Here is a 17,603-nt window from a genome sequence, read left to right on the forward strand (position 1 = left end):
AAGACCATGATCCTTGCTGCAATGTTATGGCATGTAGCCAAGATGTGAATGCAGATGAAGAAACCACAATGATATTTTCTCATATCAAAACAACAGATTAATGAAGACAACCCCTAAATCAGATTTCTAATTTTGATGGAAATGGTCTCCATTAGAAATTAATATCTCCAGACCAGCATCTCTGAGAAGGAAGCACGAGCCCCAGCCTTTAAAGATTGCAAAGGGACTGAAGGTGTTGCTAAGTGCGAATATCCGTGGAAATTTATGCTAGCGTGAATATCCGTGGAAATTTAACTGTGCTAGTATTTTTTTTTTAAGATTTTATTTATTTATTTATTTGACAGAGATAGAGACAGCCAGCGAGAGAGGGAACACAAGCAGGGGGAGTGGGAGAGGAAGAAGCAGGCTCATAGCGGAGGAGCCTGATGTGGGGCCCGATCCCATAACACCGGGATCACGCCCTGAGCCGAAGGCAGACGTTTAACCGCTGTGCCACCCAGGCGCCCCTGTGCTAGTATTTCTATTAGAATCCTTATTGGTTTTGTAGCTCTCTGATTATAAAGTTGCATACGTTTTGAACCATCTGTCCCTAGTTTTCTTTTTCCTATAAAGCCTTGTTATTTTTAGCACACTGTTTTGTAGAACTCCCAGTTTTTTCAGGAATGCATCTATCAGTCATGGCAGAACCCGCCAGAATAAGCGGAGACTCTATCTTCCAACAAACATTCTTGATAGGTCCAAAGTTTCCCTGACATGTAGAAAGGAGATCAGGTATCCACTTCCCTCTCAGTGTGGAAAAACTTCCCAGGAGTCCGCTGCGGGTGTGTGTGTGTGTGTGTGTGTGTGTGTGTGTGTGTGTGTGTGAGAAGGTTGGGGGTAGTTCTTTGGAGTCTGGGAACCAGAGCCCATCATAGTTCCTCTCTTCTCTCCTCCCTCCAGACCTCCGGACCACTCAGACGAAGCCATGTAAAAAAGGCCAGAATTTTGCCGCTTACAAACTTACAGATCTTGAGCTAGCCACCGAACCTCTGAAGGATTCAGTTTCCTCATTCTTTAAACGGGAAGGCGGTGTTTTTTAAAAATCATGTTTAATTTAAAAATCCGCCTTTGATTCTTGCTTTGCCATTTAGACCTCTGTGGCCTCGGACAAGTGACTTTGCTTCTCAATGCGTCCTCTGTAAAATGGGTTTTTGCGAGAATTTAATGATGCCACGCGTGCAAACCACTTAGCACAAGATGCGCATTAAGCTTCCAATAAATTGAAGTTCCTATTCTGGGAGGTGGGGAATTCTCGAGGCTACTAGGTTTGACTGCTGAGGCAGAAGAACCCAGAGCTGGTGGGGAAAGACATGGCTGTGATTTCCCCACGGACAGTAAACATGTCCTGCCAGCCGGGTCTTCCCCACTGAGGCCTCGCCATCAGCCGGACCCCCGAGCTTGCAAGAGCCACCAACCGGCTGCCAGCGTTTGGGGCCGCCTCCCGCCGCGCGGATCCGAGAACGGACTACACTTCCCGGCGTGCACCTCGGGTCGGGACCCCGAGGGGCCGGACAGCCAAGGGGACCTGGTCCCAGCCGCGTTAGAGGCTGGAGGCAGTAACAGCCACTGGGGCAGCTCCTATATTTCGCTTTGCGACGCCAGTCAGCCACCGTCAATCCCACCTTGAGCCGCGGACTCGCAGGGTCTGTGAGGAGCGCTTGGCCCCCTCCTCCGTCCCTCTTCCAGGCGTCCGGCCCACCTGGTCCCAGGGTCCGAGGCCAGACTTATCTCCCCGGGAGGATTCCTTCGGCCCCGCGGGGCCCCCACTGCGGCCCGAGGCTGGCAGCGGGGCTCTGGGGGCCAGGGGCCAGCCTCGAGGCCGCGCAGCCAGAGACTACAACTCCCAGGCGGCACCGCGGCGGCGGCCGCGGCGGCGAGCACGTCACTGAGGCACCGCCGGCGGCCCGGGGAAGCGGCGCGGGCGGGGGCAGGGCTGGGGCCGACCGGGAGGCCGATGCTGAGGATGGGGGCCGCCCGGCCGCCCCGCGCGTGAGAAGGCCGAGGGGCGCGCCACCCCGTCCCGGGGCGGGCGCCCCCCGGGCCCAGCCACCCCCACCCCACCCGGCAGTCGTGGCCCGGGATGCGGAGCCGGGGGCCGCCGGTGGAGCTGCGCGGGGTGAGAGGCGCGGGGAAGGGGGCTGCCTGCTTCCCTCACCCTCGTCCCCCACCGGCGGGCCCCGGCAGGAATTCGGGAGCCGCGCGTCCAGGCCCTCTTAGCGCCCTGACATTTGGGGGGGACAGGTGAACCCGCCGCCCTACCCGCACCCCGCCCCGCCTGGGCAGCTGAATCAGAGGGGACGACCCTGCCCTTTGAAGGAGGCTTTTTGTTGCTCCTGCGGAGGGCCCCCCCCCAGCCATGGCCACCAGGAGCCCCCTAGAACCCGCAGGGACTGCCCCCCATCCTGGCCGCCGGGGCCCGCCCTCTGCATCCCGCGGGCAGCCAGTGTGAAGCGGCCTCCCGCAAGCCCCCGGCCCCTCCCCCATGGAGGAGGAGGAGGGGGGGACGGCCAAGGAGTGGGGCACGACCCCCACGGGGCCCGTCTGGACCGCGGTGTTCGACTACGAGGCGGCAGGCGATGAGGAGCTGACCCTGAGAAGGGGCGACCGCGTCCAGGTGCTTTCCCAGGACTGTGCGGTGTCGGGCGACGAGGGCTGGTGGACCGGGCAGCTACCCAGCGGCCGTGTGGGCGTTTTCCCCAGCAACTACGTAGCCCCCGGCGCCCCCGCCGCGCCAGCGGGCCTCCAGCTGCCCCAGGAGATCCCCTTCCACGAGCTGCAGCTAGAGGAGATCATCGGTGTAGGGGGCTTTGGCAAGGTCTACCGGGCCCTATGGCGCGGCGAGGAGGTGGCTGTCAAGGCCGCCCGGCTGGACCCTGAGCGGGACCCGGCAGTGACAGCAGAGCAGGTGCGCCAGGAGGCCAGGCTCTTCGGAGCCCTGAAGCACCCCAACATCATTGCCCTCAGAGGGGCCTGCCTCAGCCCACCACACCTCTGCCTGGTGATGGAGTATGCCAGGGGGGGCGCACTGAGCAGGGTGCTGGCAGGCCGCCGGGTGCCCCCTCATGTGCTGGTCAACTGGGCTGTGCAGGTGGCCCGGGGCATGAACTACCTACACAATGATGCCCCTGTGCCCATCATCCACCGGGACCTCAAGTCCATCAACAGTAAGTGGTGTCCTCCCCCCAAAACTTGCTTCCACAGAATCTTGTGAGGTCAAGTGTAGGTGGCGGGAAATGGGGACACCAGACGACACTGCCGAGGGCGAGAAGGGGCAGCAGTATACTTTCCGGGCCAAGTGAGGCAGGTCTTGGCCATTAAGGGAGGAAAAGGAGGCTCAGAAAGGTTGAGGAACCACCTGTCCCCTAGACTACAGTCACAGTAGCTCAATAAATACAACCGGCCCTGCACTCTTAGCATAAAACAGCACAGATGCAGCGCCTGTCCTCATGACATTCACTGCCTAACCGCGATGCCAGAGTCTGCCGGGTGGAGACAGAAAGAACCTAGCCTGGAGTCGGGGTTGCTCGGCCTCAGCACTGTGTACATTTGGGGCCAGATGATCGTAGGAGGCTGTCCTGTGTCAGAGGCTGTTTTAGGAGCATCCTTGGCCTCTACCCACCAGTCGCCAGTAGCATCCTCGCCCCCATCCCCAATTATGATAACCGAAACTTGTCTCCAGACGTTGCCAAGTGTCCCCTGGGGAGGGGGAAGGGGTAAAGCCGCCCCCATTTGAGAACCGCTTCCTGGCGTCCTCCCAGGCCTCTCTGCCCCAGCTAGCGGAGGCAAAGTGGAGGTGAGGGAGGAGGAAAAGGGATGTGCCTTACGTAAAAGCTTCCAGGCTGCCTGGCTGATCCCAGGCTCTCAGAAGTTGATTGGTTGGTTGAATGGGAACTGGGGCCAGGCAGAAGGGAAGGCTCCCCAGGACCCCCATCTAGATCCAGGAGCTTCTTGTGATATTAGCACATATTAAGTGAGCATGTATTCTCAGTGGTTTCCGCCCTTTCTGTCCTCACAAGCTGAAGATCTCATTCATCCCCCACAGATTTCCTGAGCGCCTGTTGTGTGCCACACCCTGCCCTGGGTCCTAAGTATATAGCAGGGGCAAAATCCTACCTTCCTGGCTCTCCTCCCATCCTTCCTCTGCCCCACCTCACTCCCTTTCCTTTCTACACTGATGTACTCATTCTTTTCTTTTTTCATTTGGTGTTTGCCGGGCCAAATCATGCGCTAAGGAAAGGGCTCAGCAGTGAATGAGGCCAGCGTGTGCCCTGCCCTCACCTGAAACGTGACGGGTTCCCTTTGCCCTCACCTTTGGACCCTCACATCTCATCTACTTCTGATTCCTGCCAATTCCGCACCTTGACATTTGTTTGAATCCATTCCGCCTTTTTTTTTTTTTTACAATGTTATTGCTCTGCGCCCCACCACCACCAACGGCAAAGCCCCTGCAGCAGAGGGATGTGTGTTTCTTACCTTCCAGGCCTCGCATTTGGGCACTGACAGAGCCGCCAGGAGCTCAAGGGGTGCCAAGCACTGTGCCAGGGCTGGGGAATGGGGCAGGAGACACAGATGGCTCCTGCCTTTCCTGAGGCTCCAAAATGCTGGGCAAATGGAGGCAGGACGGGCAGTGTGCTCCTCTGGAAGGCTGAGCATGCTCTTCTTGGCCCTTCCTCACCCCTGCTGATTCAACAGCCTGAAGATGGGGTGTAAGGACACACACCTGTGCCCCCAGGGTTTCCTGCAGCCAATGCCACCTGGACATAGGGTTGTTTGGGCTCTGTAGTCCAGGGCTTCCTGCTCAGGCAACAGGACAGCTCCGAGCCTGGGACAGGTCACAGGACTTCCGCAGTCTGGCTTCCTCCATTCCTCTTTCCCTGAGGAATCCCTCACCCGGTGTCGCTCATACACTGGTTCATTCAACCAGTAACTTGTAAGCAGAATTAAGTATACGAGGCCCTGTCTTAAGCTCTGGGATGACTGAACCAGGCAAGATCTCCCCATATGGAAGTTAGAGGCTAATACTCGGAAGTAGATGATCGATGTTTAGATAGATAGATAGATAGATAGACAGATAGATGACAGAATTTCCATAGAGTATCCAGGGCTCTGAAGGAAATAAAATAGATCGAGGATGAGGCAGAAGGAGCTCCTTCAGTCAGATGGTCAGCGGAGGCAATCCTGGAGTGGAGACCTGACCAAAGACGACCCGGCCTTACGAAGGTCTGGGCAGGGCCAAGGTCCTGAGGTGGCAATGAGCACGCCTTGTTGGAGAAACAGCAAGGAGACCAGAGGGGTTGGAAGAGGAGGAATGAGGCAGAGTTAGGAGATGAGGTCAGAAACGTAGGCAGCGCCCAGGTCATGATGACCCTGGGGGCCGTGATGAGGATTTGGAGTATTTTATTCAATGCCATGGAAGCCCTTAGAGGGTTTCTAAGCAGGGGGTGACGCAGATGAAGTGTAAGGCCATAGTGTGTTCCTTTTGTCGCAGGGTCACCCCTCTGTTGCAGGGTCACCCCACAAATAGGAGAGGTGGGACCCAAGAAGGGAGAGATGGAGTCACGTGCTAGAGAGTCGAGGGAGGCCTCTGGGCTTCAATGATAGTAGAATTAGCTCACTGTTATGACGGAAGAAGTAGCCAGGAAGGATCAAAGATCCAGGTGGAGAAATAAGGGCCAATTATGGCGACATCATGCACTAATAATAATAGCTAACATTTTGTAAGGATGTACTGTTGCTTCAGGCCATAAATCCTTCCTACAACCCGCTAAGGTAAATATTACCACCGTCTCCATTTAACGGAGGAGAAATCTTAGCATTAAGAAGAATACATTAACAAGGTTATGCAGCTAATAAGTGGCAGAGCTGAGATTCAAACCTAGGCAGGACACTGTACGCTTTGGGGCCTCTGTTTGATAGAAGCTGGTAGAATATCATAGCAGTTAAGAGGTTGGGCTCTCAAGACAGATCTAGATCACGTCTTTTCTTTGCTGTACAGTTTTCTAGCTCTATGATCTTGGCCAAGGTCTTCATCTCTTTGCGCCTCAGTTTGTCAGTTGCTAAAATGGGCTGCTTTCCAGTTAATTCCTGTGAAGAGCTTAGCACAGTGCCTGCCATATAATAGGCTGCTAGTAAACACGAGCCATGATGACATTGTCGTTAGTAACAATCCCAGGCAGCAAGTTGGAACCACTCAATATATCCGTCTGATTTTGTCACAGTAATGCTACGAAACAAGCCACCCCTAAAACTCAGTGTCTTAAAACTTGATGTCATTTATTACTGCTCACACACATGCACGCCTGCTGGAGGGTAAGCTGATTTAGGTCGGGCTCAGGCAGAGAGGCTTGACCCCAAGTAGCTCCCACGTACCTTGGACCAGCAGGCTAGCCGAGCATGGTCTCGTGGTGAAGGCAGAAGCGCGAGAGCAGGCAGACAGGTGAGGCCTCTGAAGGCCTAGGCTTGGGGCTGACATTCTGTCCCTTCCGCCTCATCCTGTTGACCCAAACAAGTCACATGGCCAGCCCAAAGTAAAGGAGGGGGAAATACGCTCTGCCTCTTTCGGGGGGGGCGGGGGGAAGAAATGCACAGTCACGTGGCAAAGAGTGGGATGCTGCAGAAAGGAGTAGAACGGGGGACCCCCTGAATGCAGTTTGCCACAGGGGGTAACAAAGACAAAGGAGAACCACGTTCTTCCCTTCTGCTCGTGGTCTGTAGTTCCCACCTCTGGGCTGGCTGGGAATCCAAGGCCTGGACCAAGAAGAACCAAGGCTTTGGCTACCGACCTTGCGATGAGCTCCCCAGAGCCCAGGTTGGAGTCAGGAGGGAAGCGGACCCAGAGGAAGCCCCTCCCCCTTCATGGCAGCCCCGGGTAGGGATTGGACCGCAGGGAGGGGTTCGAGGTATTTCAGCCGCAGAGGGAGACAGCTCCAGGTGGGGGAGAGAGCAAGTAGGGGGTTCCAGCCGAGACAGGGGCCAGGATGCTTGGGTCTGCAGTCCAGAAGCTCTGGGGTGACCCACCTTTCTTCCTCCCTCCCAGTCCTTATCCTGGAGGCCACTGAGAACCACAACCTCGCAGACACGGTGCTCAAGATCACAGACTTCGGCCTCGCCCGCGAGTGGCACAAGACCACCAAAATGAGTGCTGCGGGGACTTACGCCTGGATGGCTCCAGAGGTTATCCGTCTCTCCCTCTTCTCCAAAAGCAGTGATGTCTGGAGGTGCTGATGGGGGCGGCTGGGGAGTCCTGGCAATGGGGGAGGCGGGGGCGGGGGTCAGAGTGGGAGGGGTGGTCTCCCACTGAAGTGAGGATCCGGGCCTGGCAAAGGGGCCTGCTGGCAAGGTCAGGCCCTCCAAGCACCAAAGCAGGTGTCTGTTCTGTTGGCTGAAGTGGCAGCTGAGAAGGATTTGGATTCGGGTGGAAAATTCCAAAGATCTAGAGATAGGGTGTCAGCACCAGGGCCCTCAGACACCATCCAGCACATTGCCCCACTTGGCAGCAGGAAATTGAGGCTTTTGGAGGCATCCGTCCGTCCATCCATCTATCCGTCCATCCATCTGTCCGTCCGTCCACACTGGGTGCTAAGGATACAGCAGGAAATAAAAGCAGACACATTTCCTGCCCACTGAGATAGTAAATAAGTAAATAAACATACAAGAAAGCTGGAGAAATCACTGGTTTTAAGTTTATAAAGTCGTAAAAGAATTTTCAAAAGATAGTGAGCTAATCCCCCAGCACAAAGCATTAGATAGTATTAAGAGCCAGGAGTTTGATCGAAAAGCCCTCTGAGGGCCGGAGGATGACTTTAAGGAAGGTTTTTCTGGGAAGTGATACTTGGGCTGAGTGTGGGCTGACAGGAAGGAGCCCCCCACCCACAGTTTGGGGGAAGAAGCTTCCCAGGCAGAGGGTACAGTGCCCACAAAGGAGACACCAGCGTAAGAATGAGCTTGGTCTGCTTCAGATAGAACCACAAGGCCACACGGCTGGAGCAGAGCAGGCAAGGAGAAAGGTGGTAGGAAATAACAGAGGAGAGAGAGCTGGGCGGGGACCAGACGCCGGGCTTTATTCTAAGCGCAGGGGAAAGCCATGAGTGGCCTTTACGAATGGCCTGGTCTGGCGAAGCATTGCAAGGCTCCCTCAGCTGTACAATCGGGAATGGATTGTAGGGAACAGGAGTAGTGGGGGCGAGAGGCCAGTGAGGGGGCTGTTGCTCTCCCCAGCCAGACTGGATGGGGGCAACAGAACCTCTTCACCCCCTGGCCTTCTCCTGGGAGGGAGCCAAACCCGGGTCAGACCTCAGCGGAGGCTCCAGACGGACAAGCAGGAAAGTCATGGCTTTGGGGCAGACAAATCAGACAGGAAGTCTCCATGAGAGCAGCGCAGCCCTTTGGGGAAGGTTCTGAGTGGCTTTACGTTGAGGCATTCCTTGGTGGTACCCAACATTTAACAGAGCCAGATCTAAGTGGCAAGGAGCAGAAAACCCCAAACGCAAACAAACACATATAAAGCCCAGGACTGCTGTGGTGCCCCCGGCGACAGGATCCTGTGTCAGGGGGAGGGGTCCTCAACGGAGGTGTCATTGACATCAGGCAAGATCATTCTTGGTGTGGTCCCGCCCTGGACTTTTCAGGACACCAGGTATACGTAGTTCCGGCCCCCATAGGTCATCGCACTCCCCGGTCATTGTGACCACCCAAACATCCCCACGGGTTTCCAGTGATGTGGGGAGGTGGGGGATTCACGCCACGTCCAACTGAAAGCCACTGTTATTTTCCTCCACCTTGCATGGCCTCCATTCCCAAGCTCACCTCATCATCCAAAATGGCTGCTTGAGCTCCAGCTTTAAGGTCCACATTAGGAAGGACAGAAGCTGAAAAGACACCCCTTCTCTCTAAGGACGCTTCCTGGAAGTTAGTTGCAGAGGACACGTCCTCCTCCATCCCGCTGGCCAGAGCCATCGCCGTAGGGGTTTCCTTAGCTGCAAAGGATGATGGAAAAGTATTTCAGACAGGATGCGCCCAGCTCTGGGTTGCCAGTGCCGCCCCGAGAAGGGAGGCCAGCAGCTGTAGGGGAGCAGACGTTGCGTCCGTCTTGCTCCGGGCCCTGGAACAGTGTCTGGCACGCAGCAGATGTGTTTATATGTCGAATGAATGTGCGTGTGGATGTGGGGGGAGCCCAGGGGCCTACTGCGTGCCAGGCGCTGCACAAAATGGTCATTAGGCTCCTGAGGGAGTTCAGTTTCCTGGAGAAGACAGACCCGCAGGCAACTAGCAGAGTGGTGCACGCCCCGGGGTCGTGTATGCAGTAAGGACACTGCCATGGGCGTCCAGCAGGCCTGAGTCCAAGTGTGGACTGAGACCTGGCCGCTTACTAGCTGTGTGACCTTGAGGCAGATAAGTGAACCGCTCTGAGCCTGCACCTGCTGGTCGGATAAAATGGGGGTCATACCAATACCTTCTGCCTTACAGGGCTGTTGTGAGGATTACTGAGAGCGCCTAGCACGGTGCTGGCCTGGAGTAAGTGCTTTATAAATGTTAAATAGTGTTAACTGGTTTTTAGAGGTAAGTGCTGAGGGTTCTTGTGGGAACATAGAGGAGGGGCCTGTAACCTAGCTTTGGAGGCTGTGGAATCAAGGAAGGCTTCCTGGTAGAGAGGGCACCTGAATTCTGACTTAAAGGACAGTTATGCAAGGGAAGGATGTCCTCGACAAAGGGAACAGCATGTGCAAAGCCAGAGGTTAGGAAGAATGGGACTTTTCAACTTGCTCAGTGTGGCTGCAAGCTGACCCTGGGGTTGGTACAGGGGTGAGAGCGCTTAGAGGCAAGCCTATAGGGGTCATCAGAGGTCAGGACTAAGAAAAGTGGCTTTGCCCCATAAGCACAGGGGACACACTTAAGATTTTCAGGCAGGGGTGAGGGGGGAGAGAGCAAAGGCAAGACGTCAGAGAGAACCAACCCCACAACATCTATTTGAGATCAGGCCAGCAGAGGTCAATCATGTTCTTGTGGCCTCCTCAGCCAGGGCTGGACGTTGGGGTGAGGGAGGCCCACCAGGGGACCAGAGGCAGGGCTGGGGTGTAGGTGAGGATTGGGGTGGACTGCAGCATCACCCCTCCCTCTTCCCCACCTGCAGCTTCGGGGTGCTGCTCTGGGAGCTGCTGACGGGTGAGGTCCCCTACCGTGAAATCGACGCCTTGGCCGTGGCGTATGGCGTGGCTATGAACAAGCTGACGCTGCCCATCCCCTCCACGTGCCCCGAGCCCTTTGCCCGCCTACTGGAGGGTGAGCCAGGGCCCTGTGGAGATAGGCTCAGCTCGGGTGGCAGGGGCCCTTGGGCCAGGCCTCACCCCTTCACACCCATCCATCCCAGTGGGCCCAGGAGTGAGGGAGAAGGGGCCGCATCCATCAGACCACAGACTGCATCCAGGGCCCCCACACTTTTTCTCCGGCCAGACCCACAGCTCCTGAGGGCAACCTGTTAGCATTCACTCGTCCCGGGATTCCTCCCTGATCCTTGGTTCTGCCACAAGTGAGGGAGCGGGTCCCCAGGTTTCTCTCCCAGAGTTTCACTGAGTGAAATGTTGCCGGGTATTTGGGTCTTCTTTCCTTCCCCTCGGCTCTGTGGAAGTTGTTTGTCCACAGTCCCCTGAAGCCCTGCCTTCCACGGAGCCGGGTGATGCCCCAGAACGTGGCCACTGACACCTCACCCCCACCCCCACCCCAGAATGCTGGGACCCAGACCCCCATGGGCGGCCAGACTTCGGCAGCATCTTGAAGCAGCTTGAAGTCATCGAACAGTCAGCCCTGTTCCAGATGCCACTGGAGTCCTTCCACTCACTGCAGGAAGACTGGAAGCTGGAGATCCAGCACATGTTTGACGACCTCCGGACCAAAGAGAAGGTGAAGGCAGGGGACGGGGTGGGAGGGATGGAGCGAGATCCTGCATTCCTGTGCCTTCGGTGGGGCAGAGACCCTTCCCCTGAGCCTCAGTCTTTGGGTCCCTGCAGGGCCAAGGGGGGCTTCCTTGCATACGAAGAAAAGGCACCCTGCACTGACATTCTTACAAGTGATACCGCCTGATGTGTGGGATTGATTCTAAGACACAGCAGCCAAAATGGGAGGGTGGGAGGGAGGGAGGAGACAAGAAGTGACATGAAAAAAGATTTGCAAAGTATGAATAGTTGATGACCTCGAATGATGAGTATATTGGGTGCTCTACTCTGTCTCTGGTTTTGTGGATGTTTGAAGTTTTCCAAATTGAGAGGCCAAAAAATTAAAAATCAAAGGGGAAAAAATAAAGCCACCCCTTTCTTTTTGCTAAAACAACCCCGTGTCCTGGCAGGACGCTGGGCTGGTAAAGAGTGAGTTGCCCCATCTCCAGGGGCGCTTGTGCTGTGCCCTTACCGACCCAGCAGCCCCGGGGTCCATCCCGGGGGGGTGGGGCGGGCAGAGAGGTAGGCCCCCTCGGCCCAGCCGCCCATCTGCTCCCCAGGAGCTCCGGAGCCGTGAGGAGGAGCTGCTGCGGGCCGCCCAGGAGCAGCGCTTCCAAGAGGAGCAGCTGCGGCGGCGGGAGCAGGAGCTGGCGGAGCGCGAGATGGACATCGTGGAGCGGGAGCTGCACCTGCTCATGTGCCAGCTGAGCCAGGAGAAGCCCAGGGTCCGCAAACGCAAGGGCAACTTCAAGCGCAGCCGCCTGCTCAAGCTGCGGGAAGGCGGCAGCCACATCAGCCTGCCCTCCGGTACCGCCCGCCGCCCGCCCCCCGCCCCCCGGAGGCTGCCGGGAGCAGCCCTGACAGGCTTTACCTCTTCCTTTTAGTTTGTAAACTTTTTTTTTTCTTGCTAAATATATGACCCATGTGGAAAAGGACCCGGAAACAGCACAGATTCAGGAGCGCAGATAATCACCCCCACGAGGGCAGAACCTCCACCGCCCCCCTCACCCCGGCCTCCTCGTGCCCCCTCCCAGCAACACACAACACCCCCCACCACCCCCCACCCCCACCTCAGCCCCCCCGGCCAAGAGCAACTCCTGCTTGACTTTTCAGGGCATATCTACTCTTCTACTTTTTGTTGTTGCTGCCCCCTACATTTTTTTTTTTTTAATATCTTTTAGTCAGCTGCTTTTCCCCGCTTGCCAGTACTTCGTTGAGGAACCTCATTTATCCTGGGGCATCTTCCAAGGCGGGAGCAGCGGACGTTGCCGCTTGCAATCCCTGCCCCCCCCCCATCGCCTAACACGCCCTTCCATCCCCTGAATTTCCTATAAAGTGGTATTAAACCATGTGAAATTGCGGCCATTCAGCCCCTTTTGTTTCACGTGGATGGCAAGGCTTAATCAGTCGGTTCAGGTTTCGCCCGTGTTTTCCCTTCTCGGCTTCGCTTCCTGTGGCACTGCCACGGTGCTGCCCGGCCATAAGCATCGCGACGGTTTCTCACCCACTCTGTCCCTGGATCGCTCCGGTGCCATAGTGCAGTGCCCGGAACCGCGCTGGCCACCAGAACCCTAATGCAAGCCACGCGGCTCAGTGTTGAATCTCATAGCTGCCCCAAGAGCTGGAGAACAGGTGCCGTTGATTCTAACAATATATTGTATGTAGCCCGATATGTCCAAAAGGTTACCGTGTCCCATGTCATCCACACAGGAAACACTGTTAGGGGTTCTACCTTCTTTTTTCACACTCAGTCTTTGAAACGCACTGTACATGCTACAGTTAAAGCGCATCTCGGCCCAGGCGCCGCATTTTCATCAAAAATACTTGACCTGCGTTTGCATTTCATGAAATTTACAGTTGAGAAAGTAGATTCACACACGCTCAGACACACACACACACAAAAGTAGATTCACATACCCAAATTGTTCCAAACGTGCTTCAGTGTTTCCAATAACCGCACTGAGCATCCGCTTTTAAGTTTAAATTGAAATTCACTGTAACCACACAGATGAAGTTTAAACTCTCTAATTCCTCAGCTGCAATCCCACATGGCAGGTGCTCCGTGGCCACATGTGGCTAATGGCCACCACATTGGACACTTAAGCCTAGATCCATAGTCAAGACTTTGTTAATTAGGGACCCAATTAGGATCCTTCCTCTCAGCCTCCGGCATGCACCAGAGGTCTCTGGAGGGCTCGTCATGGTCAGAAGGCTGTCCTTCACCCTGGAGTTGCCGATTCAGAAGGCCCAAGAGTGAGCACCCCCCACCCCCAGTCTCCAGGTGACCTGGACGGTTTGGGAATGCAAAACAGTGCTGTTCCCATGCCAGCACTCCTTCTATCCTTCTACAAAGGGAACTTCTCTTTGGTTACCCACGAAGCCATTTGCTCAGGAAAGTCTCTTTCTTTTCGCAGGCTTCGAGCATAAGATCACAGTCCAGGCCTCTCCAACCCTGGACAAGCGGAAAGGATCCGACGGGGCCAGCCCCCCCGCGAGCCCCAGCATCATCCCCCGGCTGAGGGCCATTCGCCGTGAGTATCTCTCTGGGCCCTGACCCGTCCGTCATCAACAACGTCCCCTGCGCACATACGGCATGTACTGAGCCAGAGGAATGACAGAGACAAGACAGGCAGGGTCCCCTCCCTGGTTCACATCATGGAGACAGACAATAGACAAGCCAACAAGTCAGGAAGCGGGTCAATTTCCTGTAGCGATAAGCACTGTAAAGGAAAGCAGGGAAGGGAATAAAAGAGCAAGATGGCTGTTTTCCATCGGGAAGACCTGTGTAAGGAGTTGGGTTCGAGCAGGGACCTGCGGGGTGAGAGGGAGGGAGGAGGGCCAGGATCAGAAGGAAGTATGTCCCTGCCAGAGCCGCCAGCAAGGGCCAAGGCCGGGGGTGGGAACAAGCAAGGGAAGGGTCATGTTTGGAGTTAGAGAACAAGGTCCCTTGGCTTGCTGGTGGAGGGTGGATCTGAGAGTGAGGCGAGGAGCGCAAGGCCCAGTAACCAAGTAGCTTCTCTTGGCCCAGTGACTCCTGTGGACGGTGGTGGCAGCAGCAGTGGCAGCAGCAGTGGTGGCAGTGGGACATGGGGCCGCAGTGGGCCCCCAAAGAAGGAAGAACTGGTTGGAGGCAAGAAGAAGGGCCGGACGTGGGGACCCAGCTCCACCCTGCAGAAGGAGCGGGCTGGAGGGGAGGAGAGGTACTGGCCGCTGGGAGCCCACTGCTACTGGCCCTGCCCCTGGCCCCCAGGCCCCCGCAGCCAGCAGGCCTGCACTGCAACCCCCTCCCCCCATCTCTGGTGCCCCTGCAGGCTGAAGGCCCTGGGGGAAGGAAGCAAACAGTGGTCATCAAGCGCCCCCAATCTCGGCAAATCCCCCAAACACACACCGATTGCCCCAGGCTTTGCCAGCCTCAATGAGATGGGTAAGAGGGTGAGGGTGCCTTTAAAATGCAGAGGGAGGGGTATCTAGAGGGAAACATAACCCAAGATTGGGGGGGGGGGTCCGACAGCACTGGACCCGTGAGTAGGCAACATTCCTGGAAAGGGGGGCAGCCCATGGGTGCAGGGTCATTCCCAGGGGCAAGGGGCTTTGTGGGGAGAAAGATTCCAGAACCATGTTTGGTGGGACTTGGTGGCCGCACTGCCGGGAGGGTCTTTCGGGGCAGTCCCCTTGCCACCAAGTCCCGGGGGAGGGGGGCTGCGGGGACAGCGGGGACCTCGGGGGCGAAGGCCAGCCCAGGAGGCGAGTGACCGGCCCTCTCCCGGTTGCAGAGGAGTTCGCGGAGGCGGACGGAGGCAACAGCGTGCCTCCCTCCCCCTACACCACCCCGTCCTACCTCACGGTGCCGCTGCCGGCCGAGCCCTCCCCGGGAGCGCCCGCGCCCCTCTGCCGGCCGGGCCACGGCGGCCGGCGGCGCTGCGAGCTGGCTCTGCTGGGCTGCGCCACGCTGCTGGGCGCCGTGGGCCTGGGCGCCGACGTGGCCGAGGCGCGCGCGGCCGACGGCGAAGAGCAGCGGCGCTGGCTGGACGGCCTCTTCCCCCGCGCCGGCCGCTTCCCGCGGGGCCTCAGCCCGCCCGGGCGCTCCCCCGGCCGCCGCGACGACGCGGCCCCCGGCCTGGGCCTGGCGCCCTCGGCCACCCTGGTGTCACTGTCGTCCGTGTCCGACTGCAACTCCACGCGTTCGCTGCTGCGCTCCGACAGCGACGAGGCCGCGCCGGCCGCGCCCTCCCCGCCGCCCTCGCCGCCCGGCACCAACCCGCTGGTGGACCTGGAGCTGGAGAGCTTCAAGAAAGACCCCCGCCAGTCGCTTACGCCCACCCACGTCACGGCCGCGCGCGCAGTGAGCCGCGGGCACCGGCGGACGCCGTCAGACGGGGCGCTGGGGCAGCGGGGGGCGCCTGAGCCCGCGGCTCCCCGCCCTGGTGAGTGAGGTGCCCCGCACCCAGGGCGCAGAAAACGACCCTTCTCCCCTGCCCCCACCAAGGTCCAAGGTCCCAGCCCAGCAGCCACTCCCTCAACGCCAGGGCGGCCTCCTGCTTAGCATGGGAGGAAGGGTCTGTGTGCCCAGGGTCCTCACCGCTGGGGGCATTGTGGGTCCCCAGGTGCTTGAGTCCCGGGATGCAGGAGAGGTGGCAAACCTCAGTGCCTCCAGGGGCCAGGCGGGTGACATTCGTGGCAACAGTAACGACTATAGCGAACACTCCTGTGCTAGACGGTTCCCTATGCATTTATTAACAAAGACAAAAACGATCAGCATAGGAGTCAACTACCTACTACCAGGCACTGTTTTATTTAACCCTCGCCTAGGGAGGTTGCTGCTGCCCTGCCCTCCAGAGACAGCGCTATGCCTCAGGTCTCTCCGCCGGCCTGTGTCCCTGCACCCAGCACCTGAGAGGGGAGTTGGGGGGATGAGGGCTCTGTCTAGAGGGGTGACAAGGGAACAGGCTCTGACAGCTTAAGGAAGATGCTCAGAGTGGCTCCCAGATGAGTGAGCAATTAGGAGTGCTCGGGGCCTAGGTTAAGGTCCCACCTCAGCTGGAAAGCGGGCCCAACATCAGCAGGTGTTTCAAAAGAAGTCAGAAATTCCAATTCTCATGTAAAGGTCCTGGCTTTCCAATGCCACCCTCTGGCCCTCCCCATTGACCTCATCTGATCCTCTCTTACCAGGCCCTCGAGATCCCCTGGACTTCCCCCGCCTGCCCGACCCCCAGACCTTGTTCCCGACCCACCGCCGGCCCCCCGAGTTCCCTGGCCGCCCTACCACCCTGACCTTCGCCCCAAGACCCCGGCCAGCTGCCAGCCGCCCCCGCCTGGACCCCTGGAAACTGGTCTCCTTTGGCCGGACACTCAGCATCTCGCCTCCCAGCAGGCCGGACACCCCAGAGAGCCCTGGACCCCCCAGCATGCAGCCCACGCTGCTTGACATGGACATGGAGGGGCAGAGCCAGGACAGCACAGTGCCCCTGTGTGGGGCCCATGGCTCCCGCTGAGGCCCACCCTCCACCGCCCGCCTGGGCAGCCATGAATGTAGCGCCCCAGGCCCCGCCCCAGCCAGCCGTGCCACAAGGCGGGGAGAGGCCCTGGGCAGGATATTCACTCTATTTATTGGGGAAGGGGGGAGGGGGTCACTTAATTTATTCCTTTGTACCCCAGAGGGTGGGTCCCTGTGCCTACCCTGCAGTGGGGGGGAGGGTGGCAGGGATACTCAGGGACAGGGCATCATAGGGATTCGGCACAAAATGCAGCATTAAAGGTAACCCCTGCCCCTACCACTCTTGGCTGTGTCTTTCCCCAGCCCAGGCCCTGATCCTGGGTCATCTCCAGGAGGGCACCCCCACCCCCCTCCAACACTTCCTCCCCGAGCCTCTGGGTTTCTGAGCTCCAGAGGGCAAAGCCCGGGGCCCATGTTCCCTCCCTGGTCCCCACAAGAACACCACACAAAGCGGTTATGGTCACCAGTGACAAGTGCTTTACCAGCAAACACACGAGTCGGGGGAAGTTACACGGTGAGGTGGGAGTGGGGGAGGGAAAGCCCCCTCGGTTGGCCTTAGCCAACGACATCCCGCGCCCCGGCCCCGGCCCCGGCCCCGCTGTCTTCCCGCTGGAGGCCGCAACGGTTCATCTTGAGCTGAGTCAGCTGGATGTACCGGAGGACGTTGGTATCTGCGGGTGAGGTGGGCACGGCATTATCTGGGGGTCCTGGGCCAGCGGCTGACATCCGCACCATGGCAGCTCACACCTCATTGTCCCCAGCCTTCAGAGGCTCCCCCACACAGCTGCTCATGCCAGAGCCCTTCTCCCAAAGCCCCAGCCACAACAAGCGGAACGGGGCCTTTCACACCTCCATGCTTTCGCTTTTGCTGTGCCCTCTGCCAGGAATGCCTCTGCTCAGAGACGGCTGTCATACTTCTGCCCACATTCCGATAACATCTGCAAGAAGTCTGTTCCCTCTAACCCTCTCATCAGGAAAACTCATCTTGCCTCTGCTCCCACAGCCCTGGGTCCTGCACCTGTTCTGCTCCCTTGTCATTGGCTCTCAATATTGTGTCTGTCCCCGCCCCGCCCCACACCCTGACTATGATGTCCCTGAGGGCAAGCAACAAGCCTCCAGCTCTGCCAAGCATCCCCCCCCCC

The 17,603-nt window shown here is 58.0% G+C and overlaps 2 protein-coding genes across 2 annotated transcripts in view; one reads left to right on the plus strand and one right to left on the minus strand.

The window, feature by feature from the left end:
* Nucleotides 1–2,147: 2,147 nt before the first annotated feature.
* On the plus strand, nucleotides 2,148–16,738 carry MAP3K10 (mitogen-activated protein kinase kinase kinase 10). The gene is made up of 10 exons (XM_040633976.1): nucleotides 2,148–3,203; nucleotides 7,076–7,256; nucleotides 10,169–10,317; nucleotides 10,760–10,935; nucleotides 11,528–11,774; nucleotides 13,382–13,498; nucleotides 13,996–14,167; nucleotides 14,279–14,391; nucleotides 14,741–15,391; nucleotides 16,137–16,738. The coding sequence occupies exons 1-10, from the start codon at nucleotides 2,522–2,524 to the stop codon at nucleotides 16,457–16,459; spliced, it is 2,811 nt and encodes a 936-aa protein (XP_040489910.1). The 5' UTR covers nucleotides 2,148–2,521; the 3' UTR covers nucleotides 16,460–16,738.
* A 278-nt stretch (nucleotides 16,739–17,016) lies between these two features.
* TTC9B (tetratricopeptide repeat domain 9B) overlaps nucleotides 17,017–17,603 on the minus strand; it is a 2,186-nt gene continuing 1,599 nt past the window's right edge. Inside the window, exon 3 of the mRNA XM_008688768.2 lies at nucleotides 17,017–17,132. Within this exon, the coding sequence (XP_008686990.2) occupies nucleotides 17,017–17,132 (116 nt within the window). The remainder of the gene's footprint in view (nucleotides 17,133–17,603) is intronic.

This window comes from Ursus maritimus, unplaced genomic scaffold (genome assembly GCF_017311325.1).
Source record: "Ursus maritimus isolate PB19 unplaced genomic scaffold, ASM1731132v1 scaffold_19, whole genome shotgun sequence".
In the NCBI taxonomy this organism is placed as follows: domain Eukaryota; kingdom Metazoa; phylum Chordata; class Mammalia; order Carnivora; family Ursidae; genus Ursus; species Ursus maritimus.